At 34.6% G+C, this 26,648-nt stretch overlaps 1 protein-coding gene across 3 annotated transcripts in view; it reads right to left on the reverse strand.

Annotated features, from left to right (window-relative positions):
* LOC138696524 (phospholipid-transporting ATPase VD) overlaps positions 1-26,648 on the reverse strand; it is a 346,689-nt gene that overhangs the window by 19,125 nt on the left and 300,916 nt on the right. For 2 of the 3 annotated variants that reach the window (XM_069821608.1, XM_069821609.1), the window contains exons 10-20: positions 25,788-25,943; positions 25,373-25,594; positions 23,811-24,063; positions 20,533-20,679; positions 16,779-16,933; positions 14,412-14,614; positions 8,897-9,020; positions 7,070-7,227; positions 4,953-5,057; positions 4,676-4,863; positions 2,404-2,544 (exon numbers count right to left, since the gene is read on the reverse strand). In XM_069821608.1, the coding sequence (XP_069677709.1) occupies positions 2,404-2,544; positions 4,676-4,863; positions 4,953-5,057; positions 7,070-7,227; positions 8,897-9,020; positions 14,412-14,614; positions 16,779-16,933; positions 20,533-20,679; positions 23,811-24,063; positions 25,373-25,594; positions 25,788-25,943 (1,852 nt within the window). The remainder of the gene's footprint in view (positions 1-2,403; positions 2,545-4,675; positions 4,864-4,952; positions 5,058-7,069; positions 7,228-8,896; positions 9,021-14,411; positions 14,615-16,778; positions 16,934-20,532; positions 20,680-23,810; positions 24,064-25,372; positions 25,595-25,787; positions 25,944-26,648) is intronic. The other variant, XM_069821610.1, reaches the window with a different exon arrangement.

A 26,648-nucleotide genomic window follows, 5' to 3' on the forward strand; every position in this document is an offset into this window, starting at 1 on the left:
TTAACACGCAGTCTCTTCAGCGAAAAGATAATATCTAACTAATTAAACAATGGTTGCGCCATTGTTTGCTGTATTTTTTAAAGAAATATTTGTCTAGTATAGGGAACATAATTTTTGGGGCATACCTTGAATGAAAATTGTATAAATTTCTTATTATTCGAAATACCAGATAAAAATTGAATAGAATAGTAGATATCTATACCTGTTTTTTTCGAAAGATGAGACATGACAGTTAAGTAGCCGAGCTTGGAACTACAGTTCTATATTGTCAATATGGACATGGATAAATATATATATATTTATCCATGATATGGACGACTAAGCAATCAGCTGATACGAGCTACCAGCTGATGTTAAAACATACATTGACAATATTAACACGAAGATATGAAACGATACAAAAAATCAACAGAGAATGAAACATGAAACGTATTAACACCTGACACTGTGTGCACAACAAATAACGCCAAGATAGCTATTGAGCACTCACCACGTGGGAATTGTAACATTGGAAACTCAGCCATTTTTACCATAGCAACAGTTCTCCCGTGCTATGTAATATTCAGTTGTTTTTTCGATTGCAGCACTAATGTCATGTCTCAACTTTAGAAAAAACAGGTATAATATAAGGATATCACTTCACGTAATATACAGTAGAAACCCTCCTTGAAAAGTCACCTACCATCTATGAGAAGATGATGCAAAGAAAAGTTAAAAAAATAGAACCTAATACGAACTTAAGCTTCCAGTGTAGTGTTAAAGTTGTGCCTGGATAGCTTCCTGTCAAACTGTTGGAACACACATGCTTGATATGGTTCTCAATGGTCCTTTACCTTCTAGCCTAGATCATATATACTCAGATAGCTCGGCCTTAATAGGCTTTGACGGTAACAACTTTTGTCAGGTTTACTATGCTGCTGTTTGTTACATAAGGAGTCACGTCATAACTCCCATTTGAATTGGATTAGCGACTGTACTGCCATCTCATGTTCGTTTACGGAAGATGGGTGGCAATCCTGGCGGTTGTTCTCTTCAAAGTGCTACCGATTTTAACATAGGGACGAGCTATCTGTTATATATTTGATCTAGGCTTCTAATCATCTAGAATTGTAGACCAAACATGAACATTTCGTCTACGATCTCCTTTATCACACTGGATTAGCATTACTAATAAAAATGTTACTGGTACTTAAATACTAATGCAATGAATAATTTTACGCTATAATTCAAACTTATTTTTTGTGTCTTACAATTATTTGTAATGACTGCTACATTTTTGTAAGTCATTTTTTCTTTACATTATTTACCACTATACACATTTCAAGAAGAGTTTCGACCTGACGTTGTAGAAGATACGAATCTGCTGAGATGATCAATATGAAATGAACAATACGTGACATTAGAAACCAGCTGTTGTAGTCAGTAGATATCTACTGTTCCATTCAATCTTTCTATGTCCATCAAGCCATGACAGCATAGGAGATGTAAAGAAATAAGACTGTATTTCTGCAACTACTATCCTAGAAGCAAGTGCGCAATCAGTTCTGAATTATAGCTGGCAGATTGCAGGATGTTGAGCATTCTTTGTAGTAATTTTTGAGGTTATGGTGAAGACAAAATTCCATCACTTCTGCTTGAGACTGAACCTGCGACCAACTGGGTATCTCAGCATTCATTCAAACAGCAAACAAAATTATTGATTTTGAGTACTCTGAATCATGAGCTTATCAATAATTTTTCCAGAAATATTTATTATAGAAGATATTTCAGGCAAATCTATTATATTCTAAGTTAATCCATAGAGTTATAAAATCGTACTTTCTATGTATAATAGAGAAATAAAAGCCTTTACAGCAGATAAACAAAATTATACATCGTGATAAAAGGATATGATGAGGTGTACATATGTTAGATTTCATAAAAGACAGCTATGATATAGGAAACCATTCTAAGATTGCGTATTTTTGTACAACGTTCGCTGCAGTCCGCAAACTTGAATGCATTTGTCTTCATTTTCTCTATACAGATGATGTGACACTGGTGCGGATTGTGGTAACAGTGATACAGATGATGATGATGATGATGATGATAATGATAATGATAATGATGGTGATGGTGATGGTGATCATGTTGAAGTTGATGTTGTTGATAGAGGTGGTAGCAGTAATGGTGGTGGTTTTGGTGATAAAAATTATGACAACGAAGATGAAAGCAAATGGAAAGAGAAATGATGAGGAAAACGAAAGTAGCAATAAAAATTTAGGTAAATTATTTGAATGTAAAAATGATTTCATTCTTGACCAAATACTAGGATATGAACCTCCAAATGATGCTCGGAAAACTATTTGCTATAGGCCAAGCAACTAAAAGCAGGAGTGTGTGTGTATGTGTGCTCATACGCACCTGAATATGGATGAAGTGGAAGTAGAGCGCGACCATGAGACTAGGAAGTCCTCACCTCGACGAGTGGCTCTTCTTTTGTCCAAGATGGCCCGTGTCACATCACGAGGGAAAAGACACGTCTCTACACTCCGCCACAGAAACCTGCACAGTTGTTGATCCTTATAAGTTATATCTCTTAGACAAAATGAAAATCAAAGAATTTTATTTCGTATATGTGAGATTTGAACATTTCAAAATTACTGAGATATACCGTATTTTCTCGAATACACCACGCACTTTTTTCCGAAATATCCACGTAAAAAATAAGGGTGCACGGCTTATTTAAAATGAAGCTTACAATATTGCCTGATTTTCCTCCTGCACATGGTGGTAGCACATGCCATGATCTTCCCACGCAGATATTTAAATTGTTAACATTGTTAAATGGTGTTTGGATTAGCAGTACATGTGTCAAAATCAAGTTCATTTGTGGTAAATGTATAGTTTGTGCGTCTTATATTTTCAATTCTGAAAATGAGTACCACTAAAGGTACGAGATTGTGATCCTTTACTTGCAGCGAAAAACTTAAAATTATCAAAGACATTTTTTTTCGGGATGGGAGAGGGGGGCTTTCAGAAGTGGGGAGCGCGTCTTATTAGAGGGTGTGGGGTATTCGAGAAAATATGGTATGTATTTCTGAGGGAGAATTAAAATATACATTTTTAAATTCAGTTCACGAGAATATATATAACTGAAATCTGTAATACATAACAAATTGATGCATAAACTCACAGCGTTTTTATTTTACATGGAAATAGGGCCTTTATAATACATAAATCTAATATATAAATCTAGTCACTAATTGTAAGATAAAGTACTATGGTATCATAAGTTAACATGAAATAAAATATAAAAGTTGTTGATTTAAGAAGTTTTAATTATTATATTAACATATGAAGCATGAATCTTATTGTTCTTTCAAAAACACAATTTTTTTCTCTTAATTACAAATTAAAATTCATTTCTTATGGCGGACAAGTCTTAATCTTAAGTACAGGAATTCAAACTTCAATGAGTTACCGATTCGAATCCTGATTCTATAAGATGGCTACACTATAATCAATGGGATGGATGGGCTTGTGATTAGAAAAGATGGTTTTATGGACTAAGCATACTTTCTTAGCAATAGACATTCATACCTTTTGGTATTCTAATATGTTACATCCTCTTTTCAGTATTTCTTCCATCAAAAACCTGAAGTTTTTTCAATGGAAAACCGAATCTGACAATGAGATCAGTATTAGTAGAGGACATAAGAATCGCGCACATTTTAGTTTTCTATTCACTTTCCTTAATTCATTCATTCACTCTCGTTCATCATACCTTCATTGATGATCGATCGATCGATCAATCAATCAATATACACTTACCCTCCTCCATCTATCAACTAATTTATTTATTCATCCATTATTTGTTGGTTTAATAATTTATCCCCGTTCATTCATAATTAATTAATTCACTCACTCTCGTTTCTCCACCATAATATGTCAGTTCATTTGCTACCCATTTGTTTGTGAATCATCTAGCCATCCATTCATTCATTTGTTAGTTATGTATTTATCCACCATTCGTCCATTCATTCATGCTTCCACACTGACAACAAATTCCACCACTTGGGACATCTGGCCGATATCTACGGCTGACCACTAGGATCCAGAATACAAAGCAGAGGTTAAATTAAAAATAAAATACAATATGATTTGCGGAGAGAATACGGAACAATGATAAATTTAAAAATAAAGTACAATTTGATTTCGGAGAAACATGAGATGAAAGTACAATGAAGAGTAATGAAATGAAGTAAAAAAAATTACGTAGTGTTATACAAGTGATTTTGAAAAATGGATAATGAATCTCTCAATACCATTAGACAAATTTTGTTAATGTCCTCATTAGAAAATTTAAGAGAATGGAGAATGGGTTTGGTTAACTTAAATGAAGTTCCCCTAGTGCAAAAAAGAAGTCCTTTCACTTCCCATTCATTTCGTATCTCTCACTGAAGTGAGGAATACATGAATTGTAAATAGACTTCTTTTCATTGTTAACGTTATTGGCTTGTTGATCATCCTTCTCAAAATGGACTTCACTTCATTTTAGATGAATATAACCAGTTAATTTTGATAAATTCATTAAAACATACACTGTTGTCGATTATTTTACACTCTAGAAGTTACACAACTTGTTAGGAAAAAGCAATGTACCTGTGTACTACGTAAGATAGTAGGCACTGACCTTGGGATGAGAGCCATCACAACAGAGAGGAAAACAACCAACCAGTATGTAGCAGAACTCGCTGCCTGCTGCATAACCCAGTAATTGCTCGGTAAGCTTAAACACTGCACACATATCGAGTTGTACACAAAAGAGAAGGCATAGAAAGCGCCAATGGACACGAAAATGGAGAGAATGTGTATTATTGTCTGAAACAAACGAAACAAAACAAATTTCATTCAGGTACTAATGGTTGTGGTAATTTAGTAAAATGGATTTTTTTTTTCTTATTTCTTACCCATGATCTCATTTCAATGGCAACATGGAACAGCATCACAAACATACATGAGGTAGTTATTGTGGTCCCGAACTCCCAGATACCCACATCTGTGTCATGGTATGCCTGGAAAAGGAAATTTAATTGCACAACAGAAAAAGAATTTAAATTAAGTACGGTACTAAATATTCGTTGTTCATCATGCAGTCCAAAGGAGTAATAACTAAGATCAAAAAGCTTCATTACCATCATTATATGCTTGAAATGAGAACATTTCTAAAGCTTTAAATCCTTAACTATGTTGCATAATTGAATGGCTGCCTAGAATAACGTAGGTTAGTTTTTACAGTTTGTCAGGAAATTCAAAATATGTTTATTCCATACTAACACTGTTAAATATTACAAAATATGACAGTGTGAGGTCCATATATATGTATTGCATTCATCTTCCAAATAACACAACTTTTCGAACATTTACAGTAGAAAAACACTGTATGTCAGTCCAGAAGAACAACGTTGTAAAGCAAAGAAACTTAAATACTGTCCATATTTCCTGGTAAATTCTTTATGGTTGTTACATTTGAGTACATATAGTAATAATAATAATAATAATAATAATAATAATAATAATAATAATAATAATAATAATAATAATGACAAATTTATATCATAAAAACTTGAAACAAATTACACGACTTAGATTAGGCCTATATGTTTAGGCATACAATATAAATATAACACACAAGAATCTTTTTTTTTTTCTTTATTCTGTTATTAGGTCATGGTAGAATTCAGAGTAACCATGACCAAGAGGAAGAAAACTTGACATTGCAATCAGAGCTTTTTTTTTTCTCTTTTGTGATTGGAATAGGGCCATGATAAATACGAGGTAAGTTATTTTGTGAAATATGATTTACTGTCTTATTTTTTTTGGACGCTTGTTTTTCTTTTTTTTCCTTTTTTTTTTTTTTTTTTTTTATTTTTTATTAAGAGAATACACTGTCCATGGTAACAATATATCATGGAATTTCCGCATTTTCAGAGACATAGGATCGTCAGAACTGAACTGAAACCAGCCAACTGTTGTTATCTTAAGGTTTGGATACTTCTTGTTTGCTCTGCTATCTCTATATCCCTAAAGTATTCTTGTTCCATATGAATAACCTCAAATGGTTTGGTTGGCCTTGCATTGGCAATAACCTCTACCCATGTACAAGTATGATTGTCCGCCATTTTATTTGTGTTACGTTATTCAGCTCAGCAACACAATCAAAATACTACAGCTCTTGAGGTACGGTACTGTGAATATCAGCAAGATGATGGTAGCACATGATGCAAGATGTGCAATACAATATTTTTCAGCCGAAAACTCAGTTTGGTCAAAAACGGAATTACAACGTTATTCTAGGCAGCCATTCAATTGTACAATCAGTAAAATGAGTACTACAATATGTAATAATTCCAGTTGAAGTTACAGTGTGTACAACTTGGCTCCTGGCCTGTAACGCGTGCATCAGGCATGTTTGCATTGTGGAGTGATAACCTAGACATTCGCTGAATCATACTACATTTTAAAGTGCAAGTGAAAATATGTATTCATTAAATAGTATGGTAGGTCATTGATACATCCCCACAAGTTCACACTGGAACACTGAATTTTTATGTACGAACTTAGAGAAAAGTAAGAAGAGAAATTGGAAGTATTACAAAAATTGAACTTTAGCATGTAAATAACAATTTCATCTGAAGATGTAGTGACAATGGATACCAGTCTGAACAACTTCTGTAACACAGGTTAGTATTCATTATGAAATAAAAATACAATCATGTGCATGCTATAATAAAATTAATCAAAGTCATATGAGTAAAAATAAAAAAAAGTACACAATAATAAGAATACAGCCTATGCTGGCCATGCAAGAATCCTAATGTGCATGTCTCGGCTGGAAACTCTGCATAATTTATTATTAAATGCGTCATTGTTGATTAAAAAAAACAGGAATCTAAGTGCACTGAAATATTAACAGTCAAATTTATTCATTCTCTTATTACTGAATAGGCATCTGCACTAGTGCATGTGATAATAAAGTGTTGCAGCTATTGTGATAAAGTGAAGTGACGCTTGGTATGTCACTTACCCCTTCTGCTAGGAAGAATATAACAATACTCTGGTACAGTGAATCCGCCATTGTGATCCAGAATGAGTGAGGTTTATACACTAATCCTAGACGACCTTGTCTATAGAGGTTAGCTCTCGCTAACAGCAATTCTTCTGGCGCATCTTGGTCATATACACCTAAGGAAAAAGTTACATAAAATAATGAGAATATAATTATGTACACTTCTGACACTTCATCTGTGCTTTCTCCGACTGTTCAGTGTTTGAGAGAGATGAATGGTGAAAGACAGAAAATAAAGACTATGCACATGCATAGAACTGCACTCCATCCATGCTACCGCATTTCCAAAAAACATCAGACGTTCTCTCTGAGTAAGGAACATGTATGCCTATTTTGTGCTTCTAAAAGCATATATTTCCTGCTTCTTTTGTGTTTATTTAATTTGTGTATATAATAGTGTATTTGTATGTGTATTACGTTATGCTATGCTAAGCATGCCTCCTTGAACTGATATTTTTGTAGTGAATTACAGTGAGGCAACCCCTCACCGCTTAGACATCAGGCCAGTGCACAAAGTGGTAGAAGCCATGAAAGTCAATACATAAATATCTTGGATATGCTGATTCCTATGAGCAGCACTAATACCAAAAAATAGTCTACTCATTTACATTATTAATTATAGGATGGGATACTGAAAATTCTATCACACATGAAGACATGAGTAATCTTTTTCAAATACTTGGGGTGTACTATAAGCAGTAACATGAGCTGCTGCCAGGAAGTCATAAGGAAGATAGTAATGGCAAAGGAAGTTTTTAATAGAAAAAAAAAAACCATCTTCTGAGGACCTCTGGAAAAAAGAACAAAGAAAGAGACTTGTGAAGTGCTTTGTGTGGAGTGTGTTATTGTATGGAGCAGAAACATGGACATTGAACGAAGTGAAGAGAAGCGAATAGAAGCATTTGAAATGTGGATATGGAGAAGGATGGAGCATGTGAAATGGACAGACAATAAGAAATGAAACTGGGTTGGAATGAATGGGTGAAGAAAGAATGACGCTGAAACTGATCAGGAAGAGGAAAAGGGATTAGTTGGGTCACTGCCTGAGAAGAAACTGCCTACTGAAGGATGCACTGAAAGGAATGGTGAACGGAAGAAGAGTTCGGGACAGAAGAAGATATGAAATAATAGACAACATTAAGATATATGGATCATATGCATAAATAGGAAGGCAGAAAATAGGAAAGATTGGAGAATGTTGGATTTGCAGTGAAAGACTTGCCATTTGGCAGAACACGTATGTACGTGTGTGTGTGTGTGTGTGTGTGTGTGTGTGTGTGTGTGTGTGTGTGTGTGTGTGCGCGCGCGTCCGTGCGTGTATGTTTTTTCCAGCATTCACCTGGTGGAACTTGGATAAAGCCCAGTCATGATCGAAATCTGAACTTTTGAATACAAGGCGAGAATGATAACCATGATGCTTAGTGAAATAATAACTGTAATAATAACTATAATAATAATAACTATAATAATAATAATAATAATAATAATAATAATAATAATAATAATAATAATAAACGAAGTCTGAATCTTCCTCCATCACTCAATACATATAACACATAGATACTTGCAATTTATTTCATGATTCTGTATTATGTACTGTACAAAATGAATTTCAAACAACATGGGTACAAACATAAAAATGAGAAATGTTTTAATGAGTTATCCCGAACAAAAAGTCGTGGTTTACGATATCTACAAGGAGTTATAACTATTTTAACTCTGAGCTGACAGAAAATAATTTATTCTAAATTGGGAAAAGGGGAAGAAGATGCACTGTTTTCTTACCTATGGCAAGTGGTGGAAGGGATGTAAACATCAGGTTATATAACATCAGGTACATTTCATCAATCATCACTGATCCAGAAAACCCACAGTACAGCTGGTACCAAAAGATGAGAAATACAAAAGTCTGTGAAGAGAAATAATACTCGTATAATATAAGACAGAACAGTTACAAAATACCCTCATAATTAAGAATAGAGTAAAATCTGTAGTCATTTCTAAGAGGAAAGAATAACACATCATCAATGTGGTTAAATGTGTTTTTGGATAATATTTCAATTTAAAATTATAATTACAATTACAACTTGTGCCACCATTTTCCCCATTTTATTTTTGGACATAATTTACACCTGGCTCGCAAGCAGCAGCAGCAGCCGCGGCGGCGGAGGCGGCGGCAGCAGCAGCACTAGTAGCAGTAGTGGTAATAATAGTAGCAATAGCAGCAGCAGCAGAGATTGAGCTCGAGGATTTGAATTCCATTGGGTCTTATTAGTTGGATTTTTTTTTCTAGATTTCCCCAACTCTAAGGGTGAATGTCAGGTAACCCACAATGAAAATACTATTTTTCTATCACAACTTCCACAGATGCTAAATAGTAGTTGGTAGAACATTATTAATTATCGACTTAAAACATTAAGAAAAACCAAGGTAATTTCGTTATTATTTTTTAAAACAATCAGTGTGTGAGATTTGTCTCCTAGAATCAATATTTTTATCAGACACATTAAATAATAGTTCAGCAGTGATACACGTACATGTTATTTCCATGGACTTCAATAGAATGAACGATGTAAAAGAGAAGATAACAGGTAAACAATGGAAATACGTTAGTTGCTACTTATGTAAATTTATTGCATATAAATTATGACAACATTAACCTCACATCTCATGAAGCATATTTCTTAGACTTCATATTACTCAGTGAATTATCTACGAAATAACACTACGAAAGACAGATGTCTTTAATAAAATTGACATTATCAGTGCTTTATCAAGATCACACGATTAAAAAATGATGCTGAGTTACAGATCTTTAAACATACACCAATAATTCTTCATTCTGAAGGAATGACAAGTGAACATAGTTATCTTAATATATAATGCAGATTCATGCTCACAATATGGAAAAAACATAATACTTACTTTGGAACATATTTCTTAGCTATGAAAATTACGAACATACCATTAACATGAATCTTTGAAACCGCGTTTTGCAGGCACTGAAGGTGCACATTTCTGGTAAATTTCATTCATGGTTTGTCTATGGAATTGTAACAGACACCTTTTCGAAAAGATTCTTTATTTGTCTTAAAATTGAGGCATTCTCTGGAACAAGAAATTCACTACAAAATCTTGAATTTGAAGATACCGAGCATCAAATATTCAAATCTGGTACAACAGCCTTGTTCAGAACGACATTCAAATATTTCGAGAGGATGTTGTGTTTGTTGGAGGCAAATATTTTTTCAGAAGAAAGATGTGTTATTAAAGATTCAATATATGCTGGAAACGAGTTCGAGCCCTGGTTACTCCCAATTTATAACTTGTGTTGGGCAAGCCTGTGGTCCAGATAACACAGAGGTTTTCTTCAGGAGTTCCAGTTCACTTGTGACATCCCAACAAATCTCAATCATAATCTCATTGCGGGTATAATGTAGACCAGTCTCCTATAGTCTCCAACGACTCTGTTGGTAAATTGGTCTGGCTTCAAATGGGTGAATGATGAACATTCAAGTACCCACCATTAGTAAACAAAATATATATGTTGGAAATGAAAAAACGACTTAACGTATATGAAGTTGTTATTCCACAGAATACCTCAAATTTCTCCAACAACAACAACAACAACAACAACAATAATAATAATAATAATAATAATAATAATAATTTATTTATTTTATATTTTATTTATTTATATTTATTTAATGTGCTGTACAACAGCCAGTGGCCAATTACAGTTCAGCACAAATATAACAAAAACATAAAACAAAAATAATTATTACACATAAATATAATTACAATTAATTACAATAATGAAGATGAATGGATAACTAAGAATACTATGAGACAATGATAACTGAGTATAATGCCTAAAAGAATACATAAATGATAAATCGTTGCCAAGAGCAAACTAAGTCTATACATTGAAGGGGTCAAATTCGCAGCTATGCATGTTGGCATTTTTAATGCATCTGGAGACTGGTGAAAGAAATTTCGAATTTATAATGTAGAAAAGTTTGTGGGCTCTCATATCTTTTGTTGGAATACGTAAGGTAATATTGATTAAGAAAGAGTCACAGGATATATCACCTTTGAGGACTTTACAAAAGAACAGATAATCTAGCTCATGGCGTCTAGCATATAGATTTTGACAATTAAAATATTCACATTTTCTCTCATAACTATACCCGGAATTAATGGGCAGAAATCTGAATGAACATAAGGATATAAATTTTCTTTGTATATTTTCTAATTTAGCCGAGTCCATAGTTGTAATCGAGTTCCAAACTACAGATGCATATTCGAGTTTCGATCGCACCAATGTATAGTATAGCATTAAAAGAGAATCGGGCGTGGAAAAAGAATAAGTTATTGACCGTATTATTCCTAGCATTCTGATTGCGTGATTGTAAATGTAATCAACGTGGCTATGAAAATACAATTTACTGTCAAAGAATATTCCCAAATCTTTTACGCAATCCGTTCTGTTAATTAGTACATTATTTAGATAATAATTAAATTTCAGTGAAGAAGTTTTTCTAGAAGAGGTTATTACATTAGTTTTGGATACGTTAATTTTCATACCATTTTCTTCCGACCATTTAGCGACTGAATTAATGTCACATTGAAGTGACTGACAGTCAGTACTACTTTTGATTGTACGAAAAATTTTTAAATCGTCTGCAAATAATAAACAGTCAGAACTTATTCTTTTACATATATCATCTATGAATATAATAAATAGGAGAGGTCCTAAAGTAGATACCTGCGGGACTCCGCAATTTATATTATAAGAATAAGAGTGTATATTAAACAGTCTTACACATGAAACTCTATTACTTAAATGATTTTCGAACCACTTTATGTAGCTTACAGAAAGGCCAATATTTCCTAACTTATGAAGAAGGATATAGTGCGGAACTACATCAAAAGCTTTGCTGAAATCAAAATATATTGAATCAGTTTGTCCCTGCGTTTCAATTATTGGTACAATTTGATTTAGATATGTGACCAGGTTAGTGACAGTGGATTTAGTTTTAGTAAATCCATGTTGTGAAGAATTGAGCTTGTTTTTCACATAAAACGATATATGTCTGTGAATAATGGTTTCAAAAATTTTTGAAAAGTTATTTAGGATCGAGATTGGTCTGTAGTTTCTGACATCATTTCTTTTTCCGGTTTTAAATATAGGAACAATTGCAGCTTGTTTCCATAGTGAGGGAAATTCACCATTTTTCAAACTAATATTAAATATGTGGGCTAAAAGAGGAATAAATATATTACAGCATCCTTTAATTATAAAATTTGGAATACCGTCAGTGCCAGTTGTTTTTGTTGGTTTCAGTTTTTTAATTGCTTTACACACGTCATCATGTGTTACTTTAGGTATAGGTAATGAGTCTGTTATATTCGTAATAATGTTTTCATATGTATGGCTGTGTTTAGTCTGAACAGATCTGAAGTGATCAGCAAAAGCATTGACAATGTCTAATTGATTTGTGATGTGTTTATCGTTAAGAATTAATTCAGAGGGATAATTATCTGTCTTCCAAAATGATTCAACATATTTCCAAAACTTTTTTGGTTCCGTTTTAAGATTTTCATTAATATTTTGAAGCCATGATAATTTATCCGATTTAATTTTAGATTTCACAAGTTTTCTATAGTAGGAAAATGCTTGATAATAAAATTCGGTTTTGAATTTTTTATATTTTTTTTATGTGCATGGTCTTTCTTTCTAATAAGTTTACGTAGGGTGTTAGAAAACCATTGTGGATAACTTGACCTTTTGACTCGAGTGACAGGAACTGCCTGGGATATGACACTATTAACTACTGAACATAGTGAGCTAGCTGCATCATTAACATCAGCAGCTTGGTAAACACAGGACCAATCGTAATTATATAGACTCCAATATAAATTCAAGTAATCACCTTGAGAATAATTTGGGAAAGAATTTTGTTGATTCTGGAGAGAAAAATTTAGTGTGACTTCAAGAGTTATTGTTAAGGGAGGATGATAGTAATCCTGCAAGACTAGCGAGTGAGTGGCCAGATTGACCTCAGTCTCGGTTAAATTTGTAAATACAAGATCAAGTAAGTTTTTGTTATTAACTGTATTTACTTGTTTCAATCCAAGAAAGCAAGAAGATGAAATGACTCTTGAGCCTTAATTTTGGAGTAGTAATGGATGTTATTAGCACAACAACCAGATGACCAATTCATACCAGGAGTATTAAAATCGCCGAGAAAAACTACTCTATTATTGTGTGTATCGAGATGATTTTCAAGAAAATTTAGATAAGATTTTTTATATTATTATTTATTATTATTATTATTATTATTATTATTATTATAAACGTGAAAGTTTGATGGTCAATTGGATATCTCATATTCAACCAATGAAGACTTCAAGGTTACCAAAAATATAACATCAATGAAGTAACTAAAAATTACTCCCTAATAAAGGATTATCCTGATGATAATACTGATGATAAATGTGAGCATATATGAGATTAATTTGTACAAATACATTCAGTAATCCCCCTGTATTTGTGGGGGATGTGTTCCGAAACCTATCGTAGATAATAGCAACCCTATAAATACTCTGTTGGTAGGTTGCTACTGCAGTATGTGTCAGGATAGTGAAAAATAAATAGTAAGGGTAACGCCACTAAGGACAGTGTTGTTGCTTGATATTATCTCAGTCCATCAATACAGAGTGCGGCTAAATTCTACATTTCTCTTCATATTAAGACGCTAAGTGCTAAAATACATAAAAAGAAAATGTTGCCGAGGTTAACTGTGGGTAACTAAAACAGCGGATACAGATTCCACAGATAAGAGAGAATTATTGCATATGCTTTTCTTGAAATAAAAACATTATACGTAACGAAAGTTTAAAAATCACTGCAGAAACAAGTCGATTGGAAGGCTTCAGAAATTAATCAATACAGTCATATAATTAAAAGACGTGTTTGTATCTCTATGACTAATGTGTTCACTATAAGGGTACTGCTGTCAGGAGAAACAGTCCATGCTAGTTGTCATTATTCTTAAAGGTAGGGACATCATCAACTCATCATATTATGTCAGTTTCTATATTGTTTCTCATTTATTTTTAAAGAGCTGGTGGCAAAGACAAGTAAAATTCTACATTATAGTTTATAAGATGTTAATCACACTTTAAACTCATATAGAGATTTTCTCAGTTATATTCTTTACATGAAATTAAGAACTGTACAGGCTTGCAGTACAAGCAAAGTGTATCGTATAAGAAATATCATAAATTAACTCACAGCGTTCTTATAGAAGAAATACAGCACCATTCGTGAGAGTCGGTCATAACACCAGTGGCCATGAACCAGAAGGAACCTCTCAAGATACTTGAACCTCGAGAGTGCAAAGTCTGATGCCATCACAGCCTGCATTCCTTCCTGGCCAGAGATTCCAACTCCCACGTCTGCTGTCTGTATCATAGACACATCATTTGCACCATCACCTGCAAATGTAAGATTTATAGTTTGTTATACTTAGGTAAAATTCTTACAAAGACACAGGATCTGTCCAAAGACAAAGCTTTCCCATTCCAGAATTCACATAATATATTTGAAAAATGAACTGATACTTTTTTATTCTTCCTTTCGAGTACTACAGGGTGGGCAAAATAAAACTGACCTGGAAAATATGAGGATCCAAAAGTCCTGACTTCACTTCACTCAGAAACTACCGGCAGAACTCAACACGCAAAGGTTCGTCTGGATGCTTTAACGAAAGCACAACAGTAAATTTGTAAGGATACAGATGCAGGTCCTTTTTGATAATGTTTTGACACGACGTTCTCTTAATTCCCACTTGCACAGATAAACTGCGTTGCGATTTCGTCAGACCTCGTTCCAGGTTTTCCTCCACTCGAGTAATGTTTTCTGGTGTTCGAATTCTTTTCAGATAGTTATGGTTTTTTATTGGCTACATAGTCTGTTTCACGCCATTTTGCCACTAAGTTTTGCATTGCAGCCTTTGCTGGAGGTTTTACCAAAACACATCCAGCCTGGAACTCTTCCGCAAACAGTTCCGCACACCTTTTCCATGAATTGTGCTTCGCATAATACTCGACAATGAACACGCGTTGTTTTATCGTGAGCACCATTTTGTGTTGCATTCAACTGGCCACTAAACACGTCTGCTCCTCTCACTCACTCCAACGTAATGACACAGCGAATTTCGGGACAGAGCATACGGGAGATGCGCATGCACGGACATATGACAGCAACCCAATGTTGCATCGAAATCACAATTTCCTTCATTGTCAGGGTCATTTCCGCGTTAGTGTTATACATATAAATTCATATATTTCATATATATTTTCTGCGGGCCAGTTTTATTTTGCCCGCCCTGTATAACCTGGAGCCAATAACAAACTCAGCAAAAATTTTTAAACTGCTAAACAAAGAGCCAATTTAGATCATTTGGTAGAGATCGAGGGACTGCCTACAAATTATGATACAGATTCCAATATCAGAAATCAAAAAGTAGATTAGCATTACTGAAATTAAAAATATATAGATACAATAAGTAACAGAGCCAAAAATAGCTCATTATGTTTAGGGACTAGCTATAGATTACAAGGATACAAGTTCGATTCGAGGTAGCAGGAAAGGATTTATCTCAGTATCAGAATTTCTAGAATATACCTGCGACAGAGAAGATACTTTCCCTGTGGTGACCGGGAAAGAGAATAGTTCCACTGTGAGCTCATACAGATCGTAAAAGGTGATCAAATAAGCACCCAGAGCCTGGGTCACCCTGTCTCTGGGGGACATAAATACAGAGACCTGGTCCTCCAGGTTGGGGGTTGATTCGTGGGGCTGACACCTCCACAACTGTAAAAAACTACTTGTTGAGAAGCCTCAATTGAAGACTAATTATATAGAAGTTTTGATATTGTTACTTTCATCAAATTAAGGAGGCCTGAATGGGCTGGACAAGTCTATCGGATGGAAGGGAACAGAATACCAAAGAAGATCTTAGAAGGGAAAATACATGGTAAAAGACCAATTGGAAGACCCAAAAATAGATGGATAGATGCGGTAACAATTGATTCTCAGGACTATCTCGGAACAACTGCCTGGAAGAGATTAGCACAGGACAGGGACAGTTGGAGGAAGAAAATTGAGGAGGCTAAGGCTCGACTTTGGGCTGTGATGCCATCGTAGTAGTAGTAGTAGAGAAGATACTACACTAACTGATAGTGGCAAACATAAAATTACTTTTTTAATAATAATATGAAGCCAGAGAAAAGGTAACACCAGCTAACTGCAGTACTCACAGCGTTAGAAAATCGAAATATCAACAGAGCTTTCTGAATGGTTCTGGGTTCTTTCAACTTCTTATCAATAAAAAAAAATATTATTATTATTTTTTTCCCCCCTGCATTTGATGAAAAGACGATAACAAACCCACTCACAGAAGGCAAACCTGTACCTCATACATCTTTATGGTGTGATGACGCATCTTTATGCAAATGAATCATCTTGTAGAAATTATTTAAGAATAAATTAACAAACAAAAGTTGTTGATAATAGGAAGAAGGGTTAATGTTGAAAAAGTATCCATTAGAGAACTTTCCAGGTCACAGTAGCAATGCCTCTGTAAGACTTACATACCTATTGCTAGCGTTCTCATTTTAAGTTGCTGCTTCACCACTCTCACAATGTAGGCCTTCTGTAAGGGAGTAGCTCGACAGCAAAGAACAGAACTGCAATACCGAGTCAACTGTAGAAATGGTTTCTGAAGATTTGATCGCTGATCTAGAATGTACCTAAAATAGAGATCAATACAGAATAAATTTACAGTATACACACAGGGATATAACAATAAAATATAGATCTGTATAAATAATAGGAAGACTAAGGCTTAAAGAGGTTTACCAGTATTCTATTATTTAAAGCTTTTAGTGCTTATTAATGTGAAGACTTTTATCATTACAGATATTGGTGGCTGCAGTGCGAGATTTCTGTGTGCTTGCACCATGTAATACATAGATAGGTATCTAACGTTTCAGAGCTATGTGTCAGCTCCATCCACCCGGGTAAGGTGGGTCCATCTGTTTGGTCATTGTCTAGAGCTACTCTTCAGGACTGGACTTAGATGTCTCTACATCTATGAAAGAGTGCAAATATTAAAAAAAAATTCGCATCGTGTTGAACACTGTGAAAGACTCAAATCATACATAACAAATGACTTCAGTGCACAGTATTTATACCTGGTGTTCAATTTTGAATGGAAGCTTCTGGCACTTGTTTTTACATTCGCGACATCACAGGTTTGTTTACCAAGCCTAACCAAAGATAGTATTCGTTCCTGCAAGTGTTTCCATTGTTACAAAGAATTATTCGAGATCAGAATTAGACTTTTATGTATTCGACAGTGTCCTGGAACTTGATATTTCCAAATTTTCCGAACTACATACAGGTTCCATCATCAGCGCATATATCAAATGTAAGACCAGAGGGATTGCCTACTTGCCTTCAGGACAAATAGGTAAGACCAGAGGGATCGTCTACTTGTCCTTATGATGGAACCTGTATGTAGTTCCGAAACATAGGAAATATCCAGTTCCAGGACACAGTAGAATACTCAAAAGCCTACTTCTTATCACAATCACCGTGAATGCCTAAAATTCATGCAACTACAGTAAAATCCCTCGTATCCGGCACCAAAATAACCGGCAATACCAAAACAACGACACTTCTGACTAGGCCAAAAAAAAAAAAAGGAGTCATTCATGCGAAAGAGAAGAGTCTGACTAAGATGTGAGTGGTTTTCATAGATTGCACATGCCGCATATTGTGTTTACTCTTTACGCTGTTCACACATGAAAACATAGACAAAAAAATTGTTATGTCCCTGGAGTAGAGGGTAGCATCAGTAACTGTCACTTGGACCTTGCAAACAATACGCAGAGATAATATCTTTCAATTTAACATTTGAACTCGCCCATTTCAAAGGGGTGTTGGATGAGCATAAATAGGAAAGTGTGAAATTCTCTGTTCCTACACCGCGTAAAAATTTCATTCGAGTGATGGATAATATCATGACTATTACCGCTAAGTGCTGCTGTTGCACAATGGATTCCGCGAAATGCAAGGGAAATGTTCTTACACTCAAATCATCGAGCGCTACTTCATAGTCTTGATAGTTGCGACACTGGCTACACTGCTCTTCACGTCACATGACTCACAGGACCGCCATTTAAAATTGTCATAAGTTTACGAAAACATTTAGTATATTTTACGCTATTATGTATTACTGTATTACAATAATTATGAATTGATGAATGTATATTACCGTATTCAGTACTAAAAATAAACATGGAAAAAATATTTGTGCTGTACAGTGTGTCTTTAAATAACCTATAAACGTATTTTCCAATTATTCAGCACTGGAGTTGTCCCACAGTTGCTGGATACGAGGAATTCTACAGTATGCAAGAGTTGTATGTTTTTATTACTTATTTACTTATGATTTTTAAGGAAACCAGAGGTTCATTGCCGCCCTCATAGAAGTCCACCATCGGTCCCTATCCTGTGCAAGATTAATCCAGTCTCTATCATCATATCCCACCGCCCTCAAATCCATTTTAATATTATCCTTCCATCTACGTCTCGGCTTTCCCAAAGGTCTTTTTCCCTCACAACTAACACTCTATATGCATTTCTGGATTCACCCATACGTGTTTTTATTACTGGCGTGACATATTAAAGACAGCAGATTTAGACCATATAAATTAGGTTTAAAAAATAGCCATTCAATTTTATTGATAGAATTTAATGAAAAACATTCACAATTACAGGATTAGAGATATTAAATTTTAGGGATTTTTATTTTAATTAATTTGATTTAATATCTGTCAAAAGATTTTATTGATTTAGTAAGTAATATTAATTGGGAATGTCTCGGTTTACCACTTTGTGTTTCAATTTTTTCAATTATGTCCGTTTTTAAAAACATGTATTTTTTGACATGTAAAAAGAAAATATCGAATTTACTTGTTAACAGTTTTGAGAAGTTTTTGTCGAAGTTGTTGGAATTGTGGCCAACTGGGCAGAAATTCATTCACGCAATGATCAACATTCTAAGTTCATAACAATATTGTTCTCCGACTGAAACTCCTGTGCGGAAGTTTCAAGAATACATCTGCAATGTTCTATTGTAATTAAATCCAATTTGGTTGTATACATGATATTTATTTCTTAATAAGATGAAGATTACAAAACAAAAGAAAAATACTCAATGTCAACAACAGACATGGCCTACATTGTTTATCTATGGCTCAAGAATTAAAATAAAATTGATCCGTGATGATGATTTCATAAATATACAGAAACAAGCACTGGAAGTCCCATTCTAAATTGAACACCGAGTACAAGAATACAATTCAGACTTTATAACATAAAGGGTGTAAGAACAATCTACGAATCCTCACAGTTGTTTTAAGATTTATTTCGCAGTCAGTTAGTACTCTCTTTTGTTACAACAACAATATCTCAACAGAGTATGGAGTTATACTAACAATGATCACTAACAGTATGTGAAATAACAGTATGTTTAAACCTGAGAGGATAAAAAGAAAGGAGGGAGCACTCCAAGCAAATATGCTTGATAGTCGGTGCGATGGATATGACGTCAAACTACACCTTCTATGCCCCATAATCCTCCGTGAAATACTGCCAATCGCCAAATATTCAATTGCTACTTTCGGTTTCAGTCATACATAAACGGTTTAGAATGGATGTGGAGGTAACAGGAGTATTAGCAGATTATTATATCAATGTAAATTTCAGTGTATATTTATTAAAAGTGTTACGGTTGTGACATGGACTGAACTTTTCATTTCCACGTTCTTTCTTTTATCAAGAAGGATGTTGGCACTCCTTCACATGTTAAAGTATAGGGGGACATATCAACGGACATATTCTACAGTTGAGCCGAGCAGAATATTAGCTTATTTAAAAAAAATAACACTTGGTGAACTTGATTACACTTTTGAAATATTCAAAACAACATGGAACAATTTGTAATCGTAATAATATGAACAAAACAGCTGATAAACACACCAGACAAAGAGATGAACTATGGGTAATTTGACGGCCATACTAGTACACCTTTTTGGTTCCACCGTTTCAAGCTTGTGGCCCAGGGTTGGTTTAAACAATATCAGAAACGCTTATAATTCTCTCTCCAAGGAAGTAATAAGTAAGTCAAGTAAAGACTATTAAGAATTTGTAAATTTGGTTAATTAAAGATAATTCAAAAGCCAAACTAAGAGATGCTAGTGACTCTTATCTGAATGACACTATAAATAATAATTGGCAACAACTATTGTTACGTTAATTAATCATGTGTTTAGAAACTTACGTGAGTGTTTTACCATCAACAACCAGTGCTCTCTTTTTGTTTGAACGTGCGGGTACTCTCTGATGTTGTGGAGGAGTATCTGCAGGCGAAGTATTTGCTCTTGCAAAAACTCCCACTTGATTCAACCCAGGAGCCCCACCAGTCATTCTGAAGAAAAAGATTCCAAGGGTGAATTAAGTCATTATTAACATAATAACAGCACTAATATGTTATTAATCACAGTACATTACTTTCACAGCACAATATTAATTGAAGTTACAGTTTATGTCATGATGTCTAAGTGTTGGTCCAAACACAGCCAAAACATTATATTTTGAAGGATTATAATATAGTAACATTTTAAATGGGGGAAAGGGACACAAGTATGATATTTTTTTCTTTGGGTACCATAATATCCACTACTGTGGAGTAACGGTTAGCATGTCTGACCGTGGAATGAGTGGGCCTGCATTCAAATTCTAGTTGGGACAAGTTACGTGATTGAGGTTTTTTTCGGGGATTTCCCTCAACCCATTAAGAGCAAATGCTGGGTAACTTTCGGCACTGGACCGTGGTCTCATTTCACTGGCATTATCACCTTCAACTCACTCAGATACTAGACAACGGTAGTAATTGATAAAGCATTATAAAATAAACCAAAGAAAAATTTCAAAAAGTACCAGAATGGATTTCGGAAAAGCAGATTCTGCATAGGTCCGTTGTTCATCACGTTAGTACTGAGAGAAAAAAAGAAAAGACTTTAATTTAGATACAGTACCTAGTTAATGTTTATGGACTAAGTTTTTGACAATATTAAAGACGATATTCTGACATATCACAAAAAAACAAAAAACATTGGAAATCCATTATTAGATTATACTGAAAGGGATAGGTCACTAGCCTTTAGCATTGCGTCCATTCCTGAACTATTATGCTGTCTATCCTCTAACTATTATTCAATGAGTGCTGTGTTGTTAATGAAGAAAACCAGTTGTCTGATTGGGGATGTCATGGAATTCACTTGGTTTAGCAAATGTCAGGCTGAAGTACAGATATCTAGCTTTAGCTAGGACTTCACAGTCACGCAGTAAGTACTGTGCTGTTTCATCATAGAGTTGACACCATCTGCAGAATTTGTCTTCAGAGATATCAATCCTGTGGACGTATCTTTTTAATGCACAGTGTCCTGTTAGAAGATTAACAACCCATCTTAGTTAGTTTCTCCCTAAAGGTAGCAGTTCCTTTCTTACAGATTTAGATGTTCTTACTATGAAGGACTAGGCATGTCTCATGCCTCTGGTAGATTTACACCATTTTAGATGTTCTTTAATCTTCCAGGTTCACATAACAGCAACTTATGTCAGGATAGACAATCAGATACCAGAGAAAAGTTTAATCTATTCTGGAGTCAGAAGGGTTGTCCCTTATCTAACACCTAAATAAAATAATTTCAAAATAGAACCAAATTTACATAAGAGGTACCAGTATCACACTAATAAATACAATGGAAAAAAAAAACACTCTTCTCTTGAATCAGGTAAGGTTTAAACGCCAATTCAGGAGACAATTTACAGAGGGGAATATAAACATTACAAAATTTAGCAAAAGATTTGAGATTGGAGGTATCAGCATAATAAAAAAATTACATTGTTTCTGTACAGGATGCAAGAGAAAGCAAAACCGCAGTAAACAACAACTGTCAGGAACAAATAACAAAATTTTAATTACCTGGGTTATGATAATATATGATACCAAATTTAAAACTTTGTTCATAAAAATGTCTACAAAATTCAGCAATATTGGACGACACACTAAGACCTAAATTAGTTTAAAAAAAATCTCTAGAATAAAGGCATAAGATATAAAAACGGAGAGAAAGAGAGAGACAGGCACACAAGATTAGGCAGAAATAAATTGAAATGAAAGTCATCCTTCAGAAAAAACAGAAGGATACACAATTTTGGACTAGAAAAAAACATTTAAAAGTGGAAGCTGAATACAAACCAAAAGGTTACAGTAGAAAATACTACTAGATGAGGCCTATAGCTTAATTCGTGATTATTGGTGGTGGTGGTGGTGGTGGTGGTGGTGGTGGTGGTGGTGGTGGTGGAGGTGGTGGTGGTAATGGTGATGATGATGATGATGATGATGATGATGATGATGATAAAAATTCTACATGTGGGACAATTAAAAGGGAAGTAGAGTGGGATGGGGTTGTCTGTACTGGATTAAAAATATGTGAAGGAAATCTCTCTATGCTCTGATAATAACTAAAGATACGGTCACACGTCGCTACTTTTGCAGTGCTGCAATACAAAAAACTGCGTAACTTTCGTACTGTGACGTGTGAACAACGGTGCAACCCGAAAAGTAGTGGCTGCCAAACTTACTGCCCGCTACTTTTTCATGCTGCGCGCAGCTTAGAAGTAGCAATGTGTGAACAGAGTACTCAGGATTGCAGTCGCAGCATTTCTGATATCGGTTTTGTTGAAACTTTTGCTGCAGTTGCGACCAGTGTTGCCACCCAAATGTGCCAATGATAGTTTTACTGTTTGGATATATTTTAATGTTAGATGCAATGAAAATAAATGGTTTGTAACAGTTACTAAATGTACAACACAGTCTGAGTATTATTTGCTGACAATATAATTAATTTTTTTTTAATTTTCCGTAGCGTAGTTTCAAACAGGAGAGTTGCCAACATTGATTATGTGAATATGCTGTTGGTTATCATTTAAGTATATAGGTGCTTTTAAAAGCTTTATAATAAAAATAATGCCAATTTCTGAATACTAGTTAGGGCACAAAAGCAAATAATAGATAAGTAAGCTATCGCTTGAGTTTCATAATAATGCGAACGTAACCACAAAATGTATATTGAGAAGCCAACACGGAGATGGAAACCTGCACCAAGACTGCGGCTGCAAAAGTAGCACCTTGTGTGTGAACAGACTCACAACCTCCAATTGCAACTTTTGCAGTATTCAGGTTGTGCAGCACGAAAAGTTGCGTGCAGTGTGCTACTTTTGGCTTACATGTGAACACGACACGCAACTTTTGCAGCTGCAGTACAAAAGTTGCCCAGCAAAAGTAGCGACGTGTGACCGTACCTTAAGAAAAATTGTCAGACATTTCTCACTCATCATAACGCTATTTTACTCGCCTTGCAGGTGTCCCAACTCAAAAATAATTTCTTTATTTCGCCAGGCTAGCAGAGGCCAGAGCCAATAGAAGACATTCACGGACTTCACATAGTTCATTAACTTAAAATATCAGACAATGATTAAGATTACATTTACCCGATATCTGGTGGTGACTCCCTTTCAATGTCTGCCAGATAGAATAATATTGTACTCTCAGCTGCATCCCTCGACCGTGCCGACAGTTTCAGGAGTTCCATTTGTGGTGAGAAGAGTTTTGCAGAATAGGCCACATTGATAGCCGTCTCAGGTTTGTCTCCTGTCAGGACCCATACTACTATCCCAGCACTGATCAGAGCATTGATGGTCTCAGGCACGCCATCTTGAAGTCTATCTTCTATACCCGTGGCTCCTGTAATAGTTAATTTGTCTCGTTACATGTGCTGCATTGCAGTAACATACACTGGAACATCTCTCCCAAAAGGTAACACAATATCACATATTGACATGTGCAACTTTTGTCACAATACTTCTTTTTATCCTACATATTCTAGTAATTATCTCTTATTCTCTAAAATATAATGTGCCCAATTTAAAGCATTACTGTTAGGCGGTAATTTAATTGCAGTCGTGTAGTTCACAAGACAGTTGAAAAAAAAACTCTAGGATAGTCACTCATCATTACATAAAAAATTATTACATTAAAATAAAAAAAACAAAATACATACTTTTATTTAAAAGCTCACATCAGACGTGTGTTTTTTACCCACAAAGGGATATTAAAGACAAAGTGTATAGGACAAATCTCCATACTTTGAAAAGGACAGAGATAATAAGATAACACAGAATAAACAAAAGACAGATGCAAAGGTTTTCAGACAATTTTCAAGATCTTAAACTCTATAGTCGTTCTACTATGTATGATCTATTTAGAAAATTGAGAAAAACTGGCACACAAAGCAAGACACTTCAATTTTCTCACTTCTTATTTAAGATCCAAATTAATACTATTGATAGCCATACCTACCGAAAATATTTTGCTTACCACAATAATATACTGACATTTAACCAACATTTCGTTTAATTCACAATTCACTTGTTTTCTACTCACAAACATACTGTCGGTGACTCAGGAGAAGACGAGAGTAGACTGAGGAGGAAGGGATGTGAACAGATGTACGACAACACGTGCAATATTTGTACTGCAGTAAGTGGAAACATTAGGTCTCCTTCTGTTCAACTTAGCTTTAATTTCCATACACATTGTTACTCTTGTTTCCTGCACGAGTAATAACCTGGCTACTAGGATGCTTTTCTGAGCAATGTTTATAATAATCAACAGTGATAGTCAAGAAGGTCACAGTCTTTCTGCTCATCTTCTCCTGAGTAACGAACAATACAGTCATTTGTACAAATAACTTGAATTAAAAAAAATAGAAGTGTTTATATAAGAAAAGAGCCTATACAATGCGAGGACATGATACCAACGTGATAGCATTGCCAGACTAGTGATATGATTGTCATCATGAAGATTTTCGGTCAAGTTTCTTGGGAAAATCTTAGTGTAGGCCAACAGATGAAAATTATCACCATTGTAATGATGCTTATAGTTTTCAATTTAGGATTATGACTAAAGAAGTTATTGAAAAAATATAGTTCATAGTATTATGTGTATATATAAATAGAGACACTACTTTTGAGTCATTGACGAAAGTACTTGCCAAGTAATGTAAGATTTGTTTCCAGCCTGGAAAAACTCTCTCTTATCCTTCTTTCTCTGTTCTCCATTGTTAATGCTGCTTCTTCGTGTTTTATCAGCCATTCATTATATTCAGCATCTGACAGAGTTCTTCTGGCCATTACTAAGACTCTAAGACCTTGGCGGGCATAAGAATTAAGATGTTGTTGCGTTCGAAAGATCATCTGCTGCATCAAAAAATCATCTGAAACAAAGAAATGATTAATGTTCATATTGTGGCCACAATAGTGAGCAATTTCGAAATACATCTCTATGATCACTGAACACTGTACAATACAACGGAATAAAGTGCTGTACTTCATGCTGACAATTTAATTAACATGAAAATAAATTAAATTCCCAGAGAATTTCATGTAATGTGTAATTTGAAATTTTACCTGATGGAGCAAGCTGAGGCAAAATGGTAGAATCTGCCCCTTTACAATATAAAATTTTCTCTCTTGTGACTGGATGCCTAAGTACAATTGACATGCATTTTCTTGAGGAATCAAATGGTAACACCTGCAAAATTTCAAATTCCAAAACACCTTCACCTGTAAGAAAAATACAACATATCTTAAGCATTTTAAATTATCCCATTCTACAGGAAACACATTTCCCATTACTGCAAAAGTTTTAGCTTTCAAGATACTGTGTGTGCTACAATATCATCTGACAAAACTAAGATTTTTTTCAACAGAAAACCACAAAATCACTTCCAGAAGTTGTGATCACCATTCTGTGACTCATTCATAAATATATATATTAATTAAGGTAATGCTAACATAACTTATGTGAAAATATTCAAATTTCCTTCAAGAAAAGATGTGAAATCAGAAGTAAACACTGAAATACTGAAACAACTGTCTTTAGAGGCAATTAGTATTAGGTACCCTCCACAAAACTGGCTTCATATATACACCAACGGATCCTTGATTTCCAGGGAACAAGGTGCAGGTGCAGGTGTTACGTGCTGTCTCTTCTCACTTTATAGATGTCTTGAATATGGAACAACAAGTTTTGATGGAGAAATCATTGCAATAAGTGAAAATATCAGGAATCTTCTGTGTCACATCAATAAATTTAAGAATGCAGTTATATTGTCAGACTCCAAAGCAGCTATTCTATCAATAGTCTCTAGACACACACCTTCATCTCAAACAGCAGAAATAACTAAAATACTTTCTCAATTAATAACACTCAATAAAAGAATTGTATTCCAATGGATACCATCCCATTGTGGAATCCTGGGAAACGAG

The sequence above is a fragment of the Periplaneta americana genome, chromosome 3, assembly GCF_040183065.1.
Source record: "Periplaneta americana isolate PAMFEO1 chromosome 3, P.americana_PAMFEO1_priV1, whole genome shotgun sequence".
In the NCBI taxonomy this organism is placed as follows: Eukaryota; Metazoa; Arthropoda; class Insecta; order Blattodea; family Blattidae; genus Periplaneta; species Periplaneta americana.